General features: G+C 45.8%; 1 protein-coding gene across 3 annotated transcripts in view; it reads right to left on the reverse strand.

Annotated features, from left to right (window-relative positions):
• The window catches only part of PIEZO2 (piezo type mechanosensitive ion channel component 2), a 335,172-nt gene that overhangs the window by 261,378 nt on the left and 53,558 nt on the right, over nucleotides 1-20,236 (reverse strand). For all 3 annotated transcript variants that reach the window (XM_060170424.1, XM_060170423.1, XM_060170422.1), the window contains exon 2: nucleotides 12,130-12,225. In XM_060170424.1, coding sequence (XP_060026407.1) covers nucleotides 12,130-12,225 — 96 coding nt within the window. The remainder of the gene's footprint in view (nucleotides 1-12,129; nucleotides 12,226-20,236) is intronic.

The following is a 20,236-nucleotide window of genomic DNA, read 5'->3' on the forward strand; positions in this document are numbered from 1 at the left end:
TTAGGATACATTAGAGCCATAATTGGGGATACAAAAATGTAGGAGACAGTTATATATATACACATATGTATAATTATATGTTTTTATATATATATACATATATATATATATATATAAAAACTGACAAACATCTGGCAAATTAACCTAAACCTCGTCCTCGTTTATAAGGTGGGAAAATACTATCTCTTAGGATATTGTGAGTATTATAAGAAATAATCAAAGTAAAAGGTCTTTGTGAAATGTGAAAATAAATAGCATTATTATTACATTAATGAGTCATTTAAACACTGAAAGCTTAAAAAGTGCAAGCTTCTTCCACAGCCCTCCTCTGCACCATTCCTGTAAGGACACTAACACCCAGCACATCCAGAGGTAGATCTGTGTCCCAGGTTTAAAATTCTAGGCCTTTAAGAAAAAAATGCAGAAAAAACACAGCTAATTGCAAATCAGATATAGAGAACACTTCACCAAAGAAGTTGTGACAACTTTACAGAGGCTCTCCTCAACCACACAATTGTCCAAGATGTCTTAATATACCTTAAAGAAAATTCTAGCCACAATTTTAGGAAACCCCTTGCAAACAGTATGACAGTTCTCCTCTCCTACTTCAAGCTCTATGTCACTAGAACCCTAAGCCCCAAATTCTAGCGCAAAACGTACACAGTTAACTCTTGTTATTTGCACTAGTGATGCTCTATGACGTTGCCCTGAGCTGAATGGGACAGTACGGGGAAATACAGGTTCCTGGGAGCCTCTGGTAACAACATTTTCATCAGCCGATCAATACATAACCTGTTTAAAGACACCTTATTCAAGAGATTCATCAACAGTGAACTCATGGCCAACAGTACCGTGACCCCTGCTTGAACGTGGTCTCTCTGATAAACGTACTTTCTCCATAAGGCACATCCCAGCCTTCTTTTTTTTTTCATTTTTTTTTAAATTGAAGCATAATTTATTTACAATGTTGTGTTAGTTTCAGCAGTACAGCAGTGATTCAGTTATATCTTGATATAGATAGATATAGATAGATATTCCTTTTCAGATTCTTTTCCATTATAGGTTATTACAAGATATTGAGTAGAGTTCCCTGTGCCCTACAGTAGGTCCTTGTTGTTTATCTGTTTTATATATAGTAGGGTGTATACGTTCATCCCAAACTCCTAATTTATCCCCCACCTTTCCCCTTTGGTAACCATAAGTTTGCTTTCTATGTCTTTGAATCTGTTTCTGTTTTGTAAATAAATTCATTTTTAGATTCCACATATAAGTGATATTTGTCTCTCTCTGACTTACTTTACTTAGTATGATAATCTCTAGGCCCATCTATGTTGCTGCAAATGGCATTATTTCATCCTTTTTTATGGCCGAGTAGTATGCCATCATATACATATACCACATCTTCTTTATCCATTCATCTGTCGATGAATACTTAGGTTGCTTCATGTCTTGGGTATTGTAAGTAGTGCTTCTATGAACACAGGGGTGCATATATCTTGTCGAATTAGAGTTTTCATCTTTTCCGGTTCTACACCCAGGAGTGGGATTGCAGGATCACACGTTCAGCCTTCTTGCACTTAGAAGCACAGGACAGCACTTAGCACTACGCTTGGGGCCATTTTAAACGGCAACATCACCAACACAAAGAACAGAAACGTGGTACACATGGCACTAGCTAGACTGTAAACAGGACACTTGTTCACAGTCTGAGCTGAACCCAGAAGGAGAGCCTCGCCTTGACCTTCCTCGGTTGCACGTGAGTGGCCAGCAACTCCAATCCCCTGCTGCTCTGCTTGGGTCTGACAATGACCATGAAAGCTGTGTGACCATTATTATTTTGGGGTCACAAATAAATTTAATTCACAAATACAGAATATGCCAATGATGAGGGTCAACTGTATTTAGACTTTAGAATGTAGTCTGAAAAGTTAAACTTATCCTTTAGTATCACCAAATGGAGAGTAAATTTCTGGATTATAGAGCTATGTTGTTTACTTTTGCTTTCTGTTGTATTACCAGTTCTTAACATATTATTTGCAAAGAGTAAACGCCTCATAAATATTTGTGACACGAATGAGTGAATGAATGAATGAATCAATCAATACTTCATCCTGTCCCCCACTCAGTGTAAGTCTATCTTTCTGTGACAGACTGTCCCAGGAATTAATGCAGGGGACTCGTTCATTGAGATTCTGTTAGGGTGTTACACACAAAGTCCAAAAAACAGCAAAACTCCGGACCACAAATATGTTTAAATTCCCCGGGTAACCATTCTCTAATCATCCCTCCTTCCAACTAGCCGCTGCCCCATTTCCAAACAAAAAAGCCTAGCCCAGCCCAGCTTTCAGAAGCTTGGCCTCCTTTCTCCCTTCTGCTTGCACGTGAGCCGATGAAAGGCCTTTGTGAAAGCTCTGGCTGCTGAATATTTGATGAGCAGCATCTGGTTGAATGACAGAGCCCGTCACTGCTATTTAAAGACAGGTGCAGCCCACCAGCCCCCATCACCACTGTCAGCTCATCAGATGAACGAGTGTTTGCCCAACACTTGTCTCCATGAACAAGCAGCCAGCCGCGACCAGCATGCATGATCATGCCTTCCAATAAGCTGGCCGTTGAATGAGCCTGGCAGCAAACAGATAATTAATCCTCACCTATCACGCAGTCCGCTAGCGAGTAACCGTGGAACAAAGAAACAGCAGAGGCAGGCAGTAAGGCCTCTGTGACCGGAAGACGCTGGTCCTGCGGCTTCGGTGCCCATCACTCCGCCGTCCAGACCCGGCCTTGCTATTAGCCGCTTCCTCTGCTCGCTTTCTGCCTCTCAACTGAGAGGAGCAGTGATGGATCTTTGCAGCCTCTGCGTGGCCAGGTCCCTCTGGGGAAGCTGAGGCTGGAACCTTACAGACTAACGGCTGCCGGGTAATCACTCAGCGCACTTCTCAAGAACGCTGAGGAAGTTAGGAGGGGAATTGACAGGATCATGTTGAGTAAATGGGGCTCATCTTCAGGAAAATTGTGTGTTGCTCTAAAATGTGCTTTCTCCTCTTTTTGTTTTTGCAGGGCCACTGCTAGCTTCGCTCACCCATGGGACGCCTTCCCCTGGAAGCACACAATCCTGTTGTTTTGGTCAGCACAACGGGGGCCAAAATCCAGCCTTCACGGGCCCTCCTGGCCAGGGCCCTGTGTCAGCAGGTCTTAGATGACCCACTCAGGCCAGGGACACAGACTGTGGAGGGAGGGAGGGCAGCAAGGCCGGGGAGAGGGAGAGGCTGGGGTGCAACTCGGTGATGGCAGAGGCTCAGACGACCCCACAGGAAGCTCCAGAGCTGAGACAGCAGGGCTGTCCCAGAACAAGGCAAGGAGACCCCACCATAACCAGTCATCAAAATGGGGGCCACATCTACCACCTGGAGAGACCCTCTCAGCTTGGGACAGTTCTCAGAGATGGACGGACAGGGCCGTGAGCCCTTGGCCACCATCATGCCAAACAATGGAGAGAATCAATGCCTTGATCCTAAAGAGGCGTGTGTGTGTGTGTGTGTGTGTGTGTGTGTGTGTGTGTGTGTGTGTGTGTGTGTTGGGGGCAGGGGGACATCCCCACCCAGGCAGCAGCGCCAGCTTGCCAGGCACCCCTGAATCTTAGAAGAGCAATTTTCCTCTTGCAGAGGCCATTATATCCAAAGGAACCTGATATGATGGAGCAGAGAAGAATAGTCCTTTGCACCCAATTGCCAATGGACCCTGTAACCCTGGTCATGGGTGGCCAGGCTGCAGGGGGACAAAGAAAAAGAGGCCACTCCAGGACACACACATGCCCGGACTCCAGGCCGTCCTCCTGCAGGTCTGGGGCTCTGGGCGGGGCTCCAGGCCAGCCCACCCTGTGTCACCAGCATCATGGGCGCCAGGCCAGCAGAGGAGGCGGAGAGTGGCCTTCCCCAAATATTCCTTAAGTGCACAGAGTATTGGCAACTTGAAAGGCAGGATATATATTTAGGCAAAACTAACTTAAAAAGTAAATGGAGTGAGAATGGAAAGGAGGAAGGAAGGAGAGGGGATGAGGAGAATGGAGGGAGGGGGTGTGCTAAACGGTGAGCTGGGCGTTCACAAGGACCAGTGTCACGGTCACCTGGGGCACCAGCACCCAGCCAGCCACCCACGACAGATGCGCAGTGATGCTCATTCAGTGAACAAAAGAAATCGAACACATACTGTGTATCAATATCATACGACATAACCTATTGAATGAGATCAAGAAATGTGAATGGTCTTTTAGTCAATACATAATAAATGAATAATTTTTAAACATTCAGAAAAAAAATTATCCTTGGGATTCTCTTCTCTGCTTAATGCTGAGCAGATATCCTAAAAGGTGGTTTAAAGTACAATAACTGTCCTCTTATACTGTCATAAGGCAGCTGGATTACATGCAAAATCCCTCCACTTATTTTCACTCTGTATTAATTTTATAATAAAACCAGTCAAAGGTGGGAAATGCCTCGGTCGGTAACTGAATTATTTATATTAGAAGCTTTCACTCACTGGATCAAATTTTTAAAATGTTCATTTCAGGAATTATTCATGAACCTCTGTGTGTTTCTCAGCTTCTTTGTCTGTAAAATATGAACAATACGAATTCCTATCTTACAGGAGTGTTAGAAGGACTCAGGGAGTTACTGTCTAGAAAGCTTGGGGGAGCTGCCCCGCAAAGAGCAAGCATGTGTCATCTACTTATTTTTCTTCTAATGAATAATTCGCACTGTTTGAAAGCTAAATGTACGTTGTCATCTCAAAGGGTTCTTTTGTATGAATCTGTGCAAATACACGTGGGTCTGTTTAAGAGAAATAGTTACCCACAAAGTAAAGCCTAGACTCTAACAAGTGAATCCATCAGAAATTAGTCTCGTCCAGACTTTGAAGTAAGTCAGCTTCAAAACTGCAATAAATTGACTTCAAATACACACAGAAGCAAATCAAATCAGTTGAACCCTTTCAAAGGGAAAATAACTTTTTAAAGTAAGAGAAGAGTGATGATCTCCTTCTCTGGGCTCTTTAACCATTGTTCAGCACAGAGCACAGGGAGGTGTGTCCATGAACTTGATCCCACTGGCAGACATCTTAAGGTTCTGATCAAGACCAGCACCAGGACTCAACAAGGAGGAAAGCGGGACTCTGAGAACCGAAGGAACCTGCCCACGATCGTGCTGTTAATTCACATCCTGGGGCCAGAGAGACTGTGCCATTCACTGTACAGCGTCCAACTACCCAGGACGGCGTTGACCAGGCACAAGTAAATGTTTATCAAGTGAGTAAACAAAAGAAAAGTGATTTGAAGTGTGAATCAGCAAACTGACATCCAGTCCAGGTGACCCCCTTCCCTGTCATGACAGACAGCATCTAAATAACAGGTGAGGCCACACTGCAGATTTGGTTTATCACAGCCAGAGTTTAGGACTTGTGAAAACCTCTCCTTAGTCATAATAATACGACCCAATGTTTCCTGAGCTGAGAATTATATGTGTTGCCTCAAAGTTCTTCTGTGTCACTGAATAGTCTTTGCCAAATCCAAAACAACCACCGCCCCCTCAAAAGGACAGATAAAGAAACCTAAAAGACCTATCACTAATTTATTCAAAAGTTCAAGAAACAAGCATCTAGTCATTTTGGTAGCCTTCTGTTTGGTTGTGAGCTGATATTGGTAATAGAACACCTACCCCAAAGAATTTGTTCAATTAAATATTTTCTTGCCTTTTGCTTTATGATGACATAATAAACCAGATGGTTTATTATGGTATAATAATAATAGTATAAAGATTAACAGTGTTTTCAACAAAAACCAGATGCAAGCAGTTTAAAATATCTGCTACTATTTCCTCTCTGACGTCTAAACACGTCTTTACAAGTTACAGACCTCTTTGCCTCTTCATGTCGGCAAATGGAACATCATTTTTCTTTTCTCAGGGAGTCTTTAGTGATTCTGGTAAAGTGTACCCTGGGTCAGAACCTCAGGGCAAGGCCCTCTGGTGATTATTTTACACACACACACACACACACACACACACACACTCTACTCCATGATGATTACAATTTCTTCTTAAACTAGGACTCCTGTTCAGAGATGGAGAGAAAATATTCTTCCCTATCATCTTGGAATAACTTTGGCAACAGTTTACAAAACTGAACTTGACCTGCTAAAATTTCACTTGCTCACAATTGTCCTCAAAGCACAGTGAAGCCTCTCGATTACCGCCCGTCTAATTCCATCCACCCCCTCCCAAATGTTGAAAGAGATCCCCAAAACGAGAAAAACTACCTTCTTAAAAACTTTTGAGTTGTAAACACAAGCAAATACAGAAAAGGAACTGCTACCTTGCTCAAAATAACAGAGCAAAGTTAATTAGAAAAAAAAGATATTTCAGAGACCCACTCCTTTCCTAACAGGGAGGAGAAAATCTTCTTCATGAAACCCCATATTGAAAAATATTTGGAGGGCAAATCCTGAAAGTTTCGCCCTTTTGTTTTCCTTTGGCAACGTGACCGCCTCAGCCGAGGGCTGGACCCACATCTGTGTTTCACCTGCTCCGGGAGGACCTGGCCTTCGTAACTGAACAGGGAGGCTTAAATTAAGAAAGACCCACCCAGCACCCAAAGCCCTCCCCTTTCCTCCACCACTGGGAGTTCTGTTCTCACCTACTAATGTCATCCGATTTCAGAGAAGGCTCCCAGTGAGTATGAGTCCCTGGACTAGAAGACAGCTTTGCTGTTAGAAATAATTACCCTCCTTAGACAACACTCATCTCTGCTCCTTTGACGTGTGTGTGTGTGTGTGTGTGTGTGTGTGTGTGTGTGTGTGTGTGTGTGTGTGTGTGTGTGTGTGAGTGTGTGTGACATAAACATTTCACACGTGAACTGATTAGATGATGATGCTTCTAAGATATCTTTGCTGTAGGTCAACTGCTAATATTGCCCAGCAAGTGTTGTAGTCTTGACGTTTGGAGCATTCCTTTTTAAGCAGCCCCCAATTAGTAAATGACTCTCCCCAAAAAAGAATGGAGAAGATCCTCTTACCCACCCCAGCCTGCAGGAGGGCACGTGAACAAAGACAAGCTGCAGGCAGGACCAAGCAAGCGATTTCCAGCAAATCCCAGATTTCACACTGTAGCCAGATGTGTGTCTCTCACCCCAGACCCCGGACACTTTATTGATAAAGTTAGAGCTGTCGTTTATCCAAAGTGCATGCAAGGATGTAAAATTTTCTGTTGAAACCAACTGAAAAAGACTTGGGACTCTGAGCATTTACAAAATCAAAATCTAATAAAGTATGGTCAGGTGCAGGGAATGGAGCAGTCTATCCCCTCACTGTGCAGTGTTCCTAGTTGGTTAAGTGGATTTATAACCCAGTGCGTTTTCTTTTCATTCCAGAATGGAGGGGGTCCTGCCTTTTCAATGCATGATTTTGCTAACCTCTAATTAAATGAGTTAGCACACAGGGAGTGCTTACAACAGTTCCTGGTACATAGGAAATGTGACATACTATTAGTACCCTCAGTTCACGGATCTCTGCAGATACTCCCTCTGAGCCTCTGGTCTGGGCCAGGTAGGTGCAGCCTGACTCTTGTGGTCCAGATTCCCCTGTAGATCAAGCTAATCAACACCTCCTTCAGGATGTTGCCTTCTCGCTTCCGCATCTCATTTTGCCTGATATCCTAGATCTCGTCTATCCACACAAACCCATCATGGAAAGATGTTCCATGTGTTCGTCATTCGTGTGTATCAACCATGGTGCTCTCATGTCAATAAATCTTAAACCTCCTCACCAATCATGAGGAGTCACCTTCAGACACTTTGTTTTATACTAAATACTCTGGGTTTTGTCTTTTTCTTTTCTAAAATTGACATGACTGATTTCATCACCAGTTTTTCCCTCATCAAACTTGACTCCAAATACTATGAGATCAGACCCTCCTTAAAAGGACAATGGTTTGCCACCATTGAGCCTATTGAAGGCAAACTCTAAAGGCAACTGCAGAGGACTAATTTGAGGTCAGTTCCAATGACAGCGTCACTGGAATACATCTATGGCTTCCAAAGACAACCTCTTTGAAAGAGCTACCATTCAATGATATACATAAGAGCCAGCATGTTTGGGAGGCCATGCCAGTGAAGAACCATGTTTTCTTCTCATTTTTATCCTCCACACACCCAAACATAGTGTTCCGTGAAGGGCAGTCTCTCAATGAACATTTGTTGAAAGAAATAAACAATCACACTTAATAAGATGTATTTTCTATATAACATACACGTACGTCATCAATCTGCACTGATGCAAATGAAAATGTCTCCTTTAAACACACCCATATTATCTCTCCAGACGCTTGTGCCCAGGACCTGGTAATCTATCAGCCAACAAGTATTTATTAAGCGAGTGGGTTTCCCTCCACCCTTGCAAATCCTGAGAATGGTGTTCCATCCTGGGCATGAGTCAGACAACACAGTGGTTAAAAGCGTGGCCACCCACACAGTGCCCGTGTCCTGGGGCTTGTTCTTAGGCCGCCCGAACTCAGGCTTTGTCTGTAACATGAGGATTTCTGATAATAGTTTTTAATAATAATGGCAGCTCCCTCAAAAGGTCATTGTAGGAATTAAATTAATTGATGCCTGTAAATAATAATACATACTTAGTAGGCAGTGCCATTGGCTCTCTAGTAATTGGTTACTTAATATAAATATCATTTAACAAGAAAGGCTGGAAATCACACAATTCTTAGCTGATATCTAAAGAGCACAAGGAAAAATCTTGAGGTTAGGACTAGCCATGAGATTGAGATTTCTAAATCTCTGACGTTCAAAGTAATAATGTTGTACCTCAAAATAACAGTCGTATTGTCATGAGCCAGGATGTAATGAGTATATACAGTATATGGACTTCTTCCACATCTCGTACGTTTTACCACTTACATTCCATCCAAAGAAAATACCAACCCTCCCACCATACTGGCCGATGGGGGTACTCATTACACATAAGGTATAGGAAACCTAACATGCGTCTGGTTAAAGAATTTAATATCTCATCAACCCGGAATATTTGGACCACCTGAAGTTAATTATATATTAGTTCCTATTTAATGGAGTGAAGTCTCAATCTAAATGCAAAGCACACTGCTAACTGAACAGCAAGCAAAGATTTACTGCCCTTCCTACAGTATCACAGGCTTAAATAAAATGCCTAACGTTGTACGGAAAGTCATAGAACATTTTGATTTCTTCAATTACTTCATATCCCCTGATCCCCAATAAATCTAAAATAGCAAACTCCCATAGCCTATCGCCCTGCCCCGAGCTTCTGTCCCCAGAGGACGGGTGTAGGTGATGAACTGTTCTGTGACGTTTGCTCTCGTGGAGGTTGAGGGACGCAGAGGACTAGGGCTGCATTCCTAAATGCTCCTAGAGCTCTAGACTCTAGAAATGAATGCGTTCATTCATTCATTCCATAAATATTTACTGACTGCCTGCTACACACCAGATGCTGTCTCGTATCCTGGAAATGCAGCAGTTAACAAAACAGCAAAATCCTAGCCATCTTCAAGGGGGTGCGTTAGAAGCGACTCAGTGAATAAACGTATCGAAGTGGGGCCTCGGCTCAGCCTCGGGTGAGACCCTGGAAGGCCGAGGGGCCAAGGAGAGCATCCCAGGAGCCGAGAGAGCTGCCTGGGTGGAGAGACTCCCAGCCCAGGGACAGGGGCTTCGCTGAGACCCCCTGGGCACTGTGGGATGCACTACACCAACATCTGACTCTTGCTGAGAAATCCAAGGAGAAAGAAGAGAGGGAGGAATTGCACACTGACTGATGGCCGATTCAAGGTGCCTCTCCTCCGAGCCCCAAGTGTGCATGCCTGTGACTGTGTGTGTGTGTGTGCGTGTGCACAAGTGTGTATGTGTGTGTGCGTGTGTGGCAGAGGACCTACACCGCCAGGCAGAGCGGATGCCGTTGGGTTCTCCCAGGTGACACTGGACTTTCCTGTTTGTGAGAAATGAGTATCAACAGGAACTTGAAAGGCCGAGTGTGTGTGACCCCCCAAGGCCCCCTGCAAAGCCACACAGCCATCACCCTTCCAGGCCCATCACCGTCTGCATGGACACCACACAGGCATCATCCTGGACCACATGGCCCAAGCCCTGGACCCCACCAGAAACGCCCGGCCTGGGTGCCTCGAATCACAGATGTGGAAACGCCGGATGGGGAGTCCTACATGTTCACAAAAGTCGTATGGGGGCCTCCCTCCCTCGAGTCCCTGTGCGTTTTCAGACACAGCAAATAAATGAGGTTATGAGGTCTCAGCCACACCCCTCAGGAAGGACGGAAGGACAGGACACACAATCCCAGCCCTGCCCCCAGGTACCATCTGGAAAGATGCCTGCGGGCTCCCTTTGAGCTGTTCGTCTCTCAGCGCCTGGGAGGGAGACATGGCAGACACCTGTGCACGGTGATGCTGTCTGTGCTCTGACCTTGTGACACTTTGGTGATTCAGGATATTTCTCCCCACACACAGGAGCTGCTCTTTGCCTCTGATTTCACGTTTCACCTATGAGTTTCCTGACCGTGTGACTCCCTGTGCTCCAGGTACAGACAATGGGCCACTGACACACATGAGGACTAAGCCGCACATCCCAGGTCACCATCACCCCTACAGAGACCACTGGGCAGAGCAGGGCCGGGTAGTTTGGGAAGAAGGCAAAGCCAGGCATCATCACATTAAGTATGAAGGGGAATCCCACTGACCTGGTTTCCAGGTAAAACAAGGGGACACCCTGATAGAAAAGCAATAGATCATTTAATGGAGTACAAACAGGTACTCATTTTTAAAGCACTTAATGCTAAATATGTACGAAACCTTCTTTCTTGAAAACGTGAGCTCCCAGCCATGAAATAGGAGTCACCTGTATGTTACCAACTTGGTTCTGAGGCCAGAAGCTACTCTGTTTAAACATCTTTGCTTACGTTGGACTCTAGGAATCAGGCTGGAGTGGGTGGGGTCCCATGAACAGCATATTTTTGGTTTGATGAGGATTTGTATAGACTCACATTTCTCTAGTCCTTCTTAATTTTGTGTATTAAGGATTTAAGTGACTTAGAAGAGCTATTATTTAGATTCTTCTTAAGGCAGGAAAATCAACATAGCATCTGCAGACCTAACCATTAGGATGAATGATCAAAAGACCCACAATCAATGTAATAATAGTCAGGGGGAGAATGGGAGAGATAAAGTCATGATTTTATGCTCTGTTTATACCAAGTCTCTACTGCTTTTCCTGAAGAGTCAGTACCGTGAGCTGGCAACCCGGAGCCATGGCCATCCCCAGGTCAAACCCAACTTTCCATCCCTTCCTGTAAACATACGGCCATCACACTCACTAAGGCACTGGGCACAGTCCTTATTTCTTGTAATGGCATTGTTTTGAAAAACAATTAAGTTAACTCAGTGCGGTTTAACTTCTATCGTTGTGGAAGAACTTCAAATGTGTAAATGTACCAACCAGACCAGGCTTCCTCATCAGAGCCTCAGGAAACAGAGGCACTATTTCCTTCTATGCCTTCAGGTGCTTGGAGAGCAACGGGGGAGGGATCTAAAGGTCTGCAGGAACACGCTTGAGAAACGAGAACTCGAATCTCTCCCTTTCTGTCCTTGATGGAGGTACACGTGACAGCTCTCAGCTGACACGTGAAGGAGCCACGACCGCACCCGGCTTCCTCCCCAGGTCTCCTGCTCCGGGGCTCAGAGACCCCTTCTCTGCCTGCCACCTCCTTCTCCCCGGCAGACAGAATACACAAATCTGTGCCACTGTTATCACCCCGTGTGCCTCATTTTAATGACAGCACACTGAGTTGCTCTTAATCAGCCAAACCCTTCCAGACTGTCTGCAAACCTACAAATACAGGCCTGCCAGGGAACCTGTACGGGGAAGACAGCTGTGTGAGTGACAAAAACACGTCACCACCAAGTGCCACACAGCTCTACTGCTGAGACGTGTGACCCTGCTCCCCACTGGACCGGCATCTCTCCCATCAGATAACGACAGCCCCGGGGAGCCCCCAGACACACTCAGCTGTGGTACAGAGTAGCAAAGGTCTCTTACCTTGCATGGTGGCTTTGGTTGGTTCTGAGAACAGGGGGATGAGCAGAAGGTAGATGAGGTAGACGAAGGAGAGCCCATTGTACCGGAACGCACAGGCTGCGGGGGGAGAAGAGGTGAGAGGCGTTAGTGACGGACAGCCTTAGGCATCACGGCATCAGGCGGCAACTCTGGAGCAGATCTTCAAGTAGGGAGGAAGAACGGAGCATCCGTTCTGTGCCCATCATTACTTGCAGCGTGATGAGAAACGGGAATTAAAACGCACGGTCCCTGCTCTTAGAACCCAACCGAGAGGGCAGCATCGGCGTACCTGATTGAAGGCAGGCCCGAAACACGTCACAAAGTAAGCTGGGCAAACTAAAATTGTTACGGAAACATAGGCAACGGGGCTGTGAGGGTTTGAGGCGTTCGCCTAAGGCTGTGGATGGAAGAAGAGGTGAGACTGAAGGGGAAGAAAAGAAAAGAAAATATTTGCCAAATGCTCTGTGGCCAGGCCTGTCCCCAGTTATCTGATTAGTCCCCTTCTGATAAGGAAGGCTCCCAGGCCCAGAGACTCACCCACTCCCTGGGTGCTCCCAGCGAGGAGGTGACGGAGACAAAACTAAACGCAGGCCCCAAGTCTACGCTTCTTGCTCTGCGTATCTCGTCCTAAAGGGAGCACGGCAGGTCGGAGATGTGCTCCTTCCCTCCCCAAGCTCCCCTTCCTCATCTATGAAATGGGTCTAATAACCGTCTCTGACTCAGAGGCTTACGACGAGGAGTGAAGGTTTAAACACTTGGCCAGAGTCTTGGACCCGGAAAGTCCTCAAAAACACGAGCAACTGTGGTGAGGATCCTCGTTACCAGACAGGGAGAGGGTGGTGTGCAGCATCCATGTGGAAAGAAAATGAGCGCCTTACAGCAATTAAAAATAAACTTATTGGGTGAATAAAGAAAGGCTGAGGGAGGGAGAAGGAGTAAGTATGCATGTGTGGATGAGATCAGTTTTACGGATTCACAGGATGGAGAAGTGTTGGAACAAAAGTTAGTCGGAGGGGCTTCCCTGGTGGCGCAGTGGTTGAGAGTCCACCTGCTGATGCAGGGGACACGGGTTCGTGCCCTGGTCCGGGAAGATCCCACACGCCGCGGAGCGGCTGGGCCCGTGAGCCATGGCCGCTGAGCCTGCGCATCCAGAGCCTGTGCTCCGCAACGGGAGAGGCCACATCAGTGAGAGGCCCGTGTACCGCAAAAAAAAAAAAAAAAAAAAAAAGTTAGTCGGAGAGAAAGTGGAGAGAATGTGGAGCTGAAAGAACTAGTCCCTGACCATCTGGATCCGGAGAAAACATTTCAGAAAAAGTAATCTAAGACTGCACGTGGGCTGGACTGGTGGGCCGGGAAACTTCAGTGTTGCAGCAACAAGGTGTAAATGGTGCAGAAACAACAGAACTTAAGAAGCAGTACGTGAAATAAAAAGGCATTTGGTACAATAAATATGGAGAGATGTGAAGAGAAATTACAAAAAAGTGACTCCAAGGATCGCAACCGCGGTGATAAGGATTCCTGCCGTGGAGGAAAATAAGACATTTAAGGAGAAGGTGGTAAGTTTACCTTTAGACACATGCACGGAATCCAACCGTGGGACTCAGCCCTGATGGAAACAGTCAAGGGACAGTGTGGGCAGGATCGCTGCTCAGTGACCCCAGAGGGAAGTGGAGATGGGCCCTGAGCAGAGGGGTGAGCGGGTAGGACAAGAGGGGATGGACTCTCTGAAGGCCACAGCAACAAGGGGAGGCAGCTGCCTACATGGGGGGCCAGGGGGGTGAGATGGGGAAGGGAAAATGGGCAGGTACGGAAGAAAAAGTCAGCAGAAAATTGAGGACAGATAGGAGAAAAACCGGGGAAGTCCATTTTCACAAGAAAAGTTTTCATGGAAGAAGTTTACTACAACAGAGAGAGGGGCTGGTCATTTGATCATCTGTGGGGGTGTCCAGGACAGCCGCCAGAAAGGGATGCAGACCCAGCAGGGGGATGGGAGTTGAGAGATGGAAGCACAAGGGGAACACCACCAGGAGCAGGAAACAAGAAGGCTGTGCAGGGGCTCACAAGGCCAGAGAGGGCTGAGCTGGGGAGACACAGCACGGGCAAGGGCTGGGTGCTCCTGCCTGCAGAGTCAGAGCGCCTGGGACCTGGGGACAGACCAGAGTGGGATGCACATGGCATTAGGAGATGGGGTCCCAGCTGCTGGTGGCTTCCTTTGGACAATGACAGGCAAGCAGGGTACAGTGAGGGATGCTGTGGGGGGAGGAAGGCATCAACAAAAGTGCTTTTTCATCCCACGGGGGCCGTGCACATGACGGTAGTTTTGTTTACCACCATGGCCACTCCCAACCTCCTTTATGAAAGACCCAAAGCAGGAAGAAACTTCCACCCTATCACTGGACAGGAAAATGTATAAATGAAGCAAAATAAAAGAGCAAGAATCCATGCTTGGATTGTCTTTCTAGCTATTTTTTTCTGTCTCTTCTCATCCAGAGTTGATGTTCCTTAACAACCCAAAAGACATTTGGTTAGTCATCCAGTCACTAAGTATTTTTTGAGCACATACTATGTCCTTGGGACTGACCAGCATCCCTTCACTTTCAGGAGGGGAGATGTATGGTGAACAATAAGCACAATAGAAGATTGCAAGCCATGCTGGAAGATGAGCACCCTGTAAACAAGAACTCGGGGGTGGGCAGTGGCAAGGGGGACAGGGCCGTGGGGTGGAGGAGGCAGCCGCTGCATCCCCTAGGAGCACCGCAGGAGGTGAGATCCAAGCCCTGAGGTGAGGCGGTGAGGGGGCGACCAGCCACCCCATGAGCAGCAGGCCACGGGGCAGCAAAGCCCCCAGCCTGTCTGACTACCCCTGGCCCGCGGTGGCCCAGGCAGTCCTGGATGGGGCCGGGTCACATGGGCCTTAGGAGGGATCAGAGGACTCAGTGTCCCCTCTGCGACATCGACTAAGTGATGGATCTCACCCTCCATCAAGGTTGCAGCCTGGCTCCTGCCTGGGCCTGCGGCTCCCTGTCCCACCGACACACATCCTGCCCTTCCAAGCGGCTGCCCGGCTGAGCAGCCCTGCACTGTGCTGCTTCTGGCCTCAAGGCCTCGAAGGCAATGGACCACCTTCCTGCATCCAGCCTGTTCCTGCTCTGCTCCAGTGTTTCCTCCCCCAAAGCAGGTGCCTTCCTTCTGCTGGGGGCACCTCTCCCAGAGCTCTTCTCATCCAGGGTCACGGGCATTTGTCCATGTGTCTGTGACCATCTCTGTTACCTCCAGGGCCCGGGGGACAGGAGGTTCTCAGGCTCACAAAAGGAATAGACAGGAATAAGTGAGTGAAATGGAATGAAAGCCACGAGGGTGCCTGAAAAGGAAACCAGGCTACAGCCTTCCCAATAGCATCAAAACACCACCACTGGCTCTGACCCAAATAAACATTTAATCAAGTGGAGTGTCGCTTTGATTTTAGCCTTGGGCTTTTTAATGTTAATGCACATCGTGCAGCAAAATTACCTAATTCTGTGTATTTCTGGGTAAAGAGAAAACTAGAGCTTACTTGTATGATGGTATCACTTTAAAGAGTGTGCCCAGGGCGTGTGTCCGCTGTGAGTTCATGTCGGTATCAGCTCACAGGAACACCGCCCCGGGTCAAGCCCTAACTGTGCATTAACTTGCTCTCTCACCACCCTCCTTTCACAGACCCTGTTTTTACTCTCTCTCTCTACACATGACAAAGCAGCAGGGGTAGGAAGCACAGCAAGTGGCCAGGCTGAGATTGGAGCCTGGGAGCTCGTCCTGAGCCTGCGCCTCTGTCCGGAAGCCTGGCGGCCTCACCTGCCTGACCCGTCCCCGGGTAACTGTCAGGGGCTCAGGGGGCCAGAACCTTCTCTCCACAGGATGCCTGTCGCTGTTTCAGTTTTATAACTTCGTTCTGTAAGGTTTCATATAATGCACACTGGAAATGTGTAAACTTAGGAAATTCCCAATGATTAACTTTGCAGGGGGTAGAAGGGAGACCACTCTTGGGTTCTCAGGGCAGAACCTTTAGTTACCATTATTTATAACAAAGTCCCAAATGCTTAAAGAGAAGCAAGGACGACCCAGGGTGGTAGGGAGCCTCTAAATGGTCCCCGTGTGTGATCCCCTGCTCCTGAGTGTGGGCTGGACCCAGGGGCTCCCTGCCAGTGACCAGAGTCAGTGAAAGTAGCAGGACAGCTCTTGGTGGCTTCTACCGTGGGTGCCCCTTGGTCCCTGAGTGGAGCCAGCCGCCAGGCTACAAGTTGTCCCGAGGAGAGGCCCGGAGGGAAGGAGCCGCAGTCTCCAGCCAGCAGCCAGCCCGCACCAGCCAACAGCCACATAAGTGAGCCTGCAAGCCAGTCCCCCAGAGACGGCAGCCTGAGCGGCCTTAACTGCAGCCCGTGAGAGCCTGAGCCGGAGGCACGGGCTGAACCTCCCCGGATTCCCGACTCCCAGAAACTCCGCAGCAGGGTTTGTTGCTTTAAGCTGCTTAATGTTTGGGTAATTTGTATGCAGCAACGGATGACTAATACCTAAACTTTCACACACACACACAAAAATCAAGCCACTTCTAAAAATCCACCTTCGTTTATTTTTGTCTAAAATTATCCAGTTTGATTGATGACAGTGGCCTAACTGCTGAATTTTCTGCTTTGTTTTATGTGTGAAGTTGCTACCCAGGAGCCACCCGAGCTTACGGGGACTCTGAATGCCATATCTAAGTGCATTACCCACCTAGAGCAAAATATGCCTTTGAACTTGTCAATAAGCCACATTCGAGCTAGAAAAGCCTCAGGAGGCAAAGAGCAGTGCTCCTTTATCCAGGGTAATGTTGTCTTGGTCTAGGACCTGGAGTCCCAGAGCACAGCCCTGCTCCTATAAAAAGCTATCAGATGCTGGTACCCATGCCTCTCGTGGGCCGTCCAGGCTCCTGGACCTCTGTCCCCTGCCTCAAGGATTTTATTGTCAACAGTACAATTTTTTTACAGTGCAGATCAAGGTGTTCTAAGGAAAAAGGTTCTTCACTTTAGCCAAGAATGCACTATCTTTTCCACTATTTCTACCTGGTTTTAACCATCCAAAATTATATGGAAATTTCCCTCAAAGGATGACAACAGGAATTTCCCCAAAAGACCTTGCCAGGACTAGAGAGCTCACAATTAGAAACTGCAAGATAAGTCATCAAGTGAAGAGCATTATAAACATACGTGCTGCCACGTGAACTGTAAACAACTGGACTGATCTCATTAACACATTTCATTTTCTAGAGGTGAAAACTGATGGGCAGTTTAGGAAAAACTCTGCAAGTTGGAGAAACGATTGATGTGACTTTGACAGCTTAGAGTTTAATCAATATAGAAAGGGGAAAATCTCTTGCAAATAGGAAATTTTTAAGATGGCCGCATAACATTTATAAAAATACTTGTGTTGCAATACACGTGTACTAGTTTCCCATGTATTACACGATGACGAAGAGGTTTATGCACACTTTAACTTCCATAATAGTTGAAGGTAATAATCTTAATTATGTTATTAAAGGTAAATGCCCTCAGAGCTGAATATTTTAGCAAAAACGTGTCCTCACTTCCTCCACACCGTTCGGCAAAGCCAAAGAGCCCCTCACCATGAATGGCCTGCGAAAAAACAAAGCTTAAATGTTTAGAACCTCCATTTCAACTAAGTACATTCTAAACACTCTTTATGACCTCAGAATGCTTTATTTATTTTAACAGTTGCCAGAACAGTAGATACACATTATTCAGAATAAGCAACTTCAGTACCAAGAGACAAGATAGTCAGTTCAGTGATTCGAGAATTATTTTGTGTTTACACTTTCCTTCTGTGCTCTGAAGCAATCAATGGCTTTTAAAAGGATGGTGATTTTTATAAAAATAGTAATAACAAGAGAAGCAGCTGCAAAATACTTACAATGCAGCAGAAAAAAAACGAAACAAAAAAAAACCCCAACAATTGCAGATTTTTCCTAAGGAAGCAAAACCAACAAAGAAAGGAGAGACAGGAAAGGCTGCTAAGTCACCTCACTCATTGTCGGTGTAAATTATTTCCCCCAGGACACACTCCTGTGTTTTACATCCGGTGAAACTTACATATGTTTCACGTGGTGATGCTTTAGGCAGCCGACAAGCAAGACAAGATTACTCCCTTCTTTCTTCCTGTATCTCTGACCTCCACATCCAGCGGAGGTCCTATGCCAAGTGCTCCCTTCAGAAAGTTGCAAAAATTAGTTCTTCAAGAAAGAGGACACCAGATGGTCCCTCCCACTACAGTTCAGAAAGGCAGACATCTGCCCACACACTCTTACCATGAAGCGCCTGCCCTATGCTCCCCACGCCAACATGAGTGTGTTCACACATGTGGGACACAGAGGAGAACAGAAATATTCATCAAATAAGAAACACCCATATAGAAACGGTCCCTATATCTTAACACTACTTTTTTATCCAGAGATGTATGAAAGCTGACTTTGTTCCAGGGAGTCTGTCAGTCAACACTGAATCCATCAGTCACGTGTTTCTGACACTTCAAAAAACAGAAATCTCTCATCACATAAAAGAAACGGTAATTATGTGGTGAAGGTGTTAGCTAAGCTGCAGAGGTAATCATTTTGCAATATACAGATGTGTCAAATCAATACATAAACTTACACAATGTTACATGTCAACTGTATCTCAATGAAGCTGGGAAAAATATATATTGGGTGTTAATTTCATTATAGAAGTTAGTTAAAAGAATGTAATTTTAGAGTAAAGCCTCCAGGAAAACAGGACTTTTACAGGGAATAGAACTTAGAATCAAACTGTTTTAGCAGAAAATCATAACCATTACTCAGTTTACTAAACATTTTAAGGAATCTAAGGAAAAATCAGGTGAAAGCATCTTATTTGTAGAGGATAAAAGCCTTTGGTCTGAGTTTTCTACTTTTTTTCCAAACAACCTGGGGTACAATCTGTCAAATATGGGTTGAACCAGATGGTCACTAAAACCTTAGTGTGATTTTTTTTTTTTTTTTTTTTTGCGGTATGTGGGCCTTTCACTGTTGTGGCCTCTCCCGTAGTGGAGCACAGGCTCTGGACGCGCAGGCTCAGCGGCCATGGCTCACAGGCCCAGCCGCTCCGTGGCATGTGGGATCCTCCCGAACCCGGGGCACGAACCCGTGTCCCCTGCATCGGCAGGCAGACTCTCAACCACTGTGCCACCAGGGAAGCCCTAGTGTGATTTTTTTTTAGCCACATGAGTTTAAAACTTTGTTGCCTTTTTAATTATTTTAAAAGGGTAGGATTCTCTTTTCTATTTTAATTAATTTAATATATACCTGATCGAATATTATTAACAGTATTAAAAGTTTGAGTTTTGTAAACTCATCCTGATTGATTGTACACTTGGCAGAAAATAAATTTTAAAGAAAGAATACAGTGCTCTTTCCTCCTTTAAAATATCTTTTAATACGTCATTCACAATTTTACAAAGTATTCATAGCAAGTGGTCATATTTAAAATGCAAATCCCATGCTCAAGCTTGACCTGGCGACCTGATCCAGAGAGTAATAGCACAGACTGACTGTCTCTCGTGATTGCAATGAGGAAATAAAGCTGTTGTGCTAATACATCATTCCTTAAGCTTTCTGAACACTTATATTAGAAATCAGATCTATTTCACCCTGAGTATGAAGAGCCCTGCATTTAAATCCACAGCTCCTACGCTTCCTCAAAATAAAACTTGCTCTCTTACTACTGTGATGAATAAGAAATTAGGCTGGGCAAGTGAATGCAGAGAATGGTCAAGCATTAAAACTGTTTCTTCACCTACCCATCATAGTAGCTCTTTTTCAATCTCTTGAAGAGGAGAGTTAGTGTTTGTGGACAGGGACACCGAGAGTCACTTAGGTCTGTGTCTCTGTATTTATTGATTTCTGCAGATATCACTCATCATGCTTTATATATACATTTATTCTCATGTGAGAAAGGTACCTTTTAACTTAGTAGTCTCAACTCACTTTTATGTAATTCAACAATTTATAACTGGACCACTATACCTCTCTACTATTCTATTACTA

Source organism: Lagenorhynchus albirostris, chromosome 14 (assembly GCF_949774975.1).
Source record: "Lagenorhynchus albirostris chromosome 14, mLagAlb1.1, whole genome shotgun sequence".
Classification (NCBI taxonomy): domain Eukaryota; kingdom Metazoa; phylum Chordata; class Mammalia; order Artiodactyla; family Delphinidae; genus Lagenorhynchus; species Lagenorhynchus albirostris.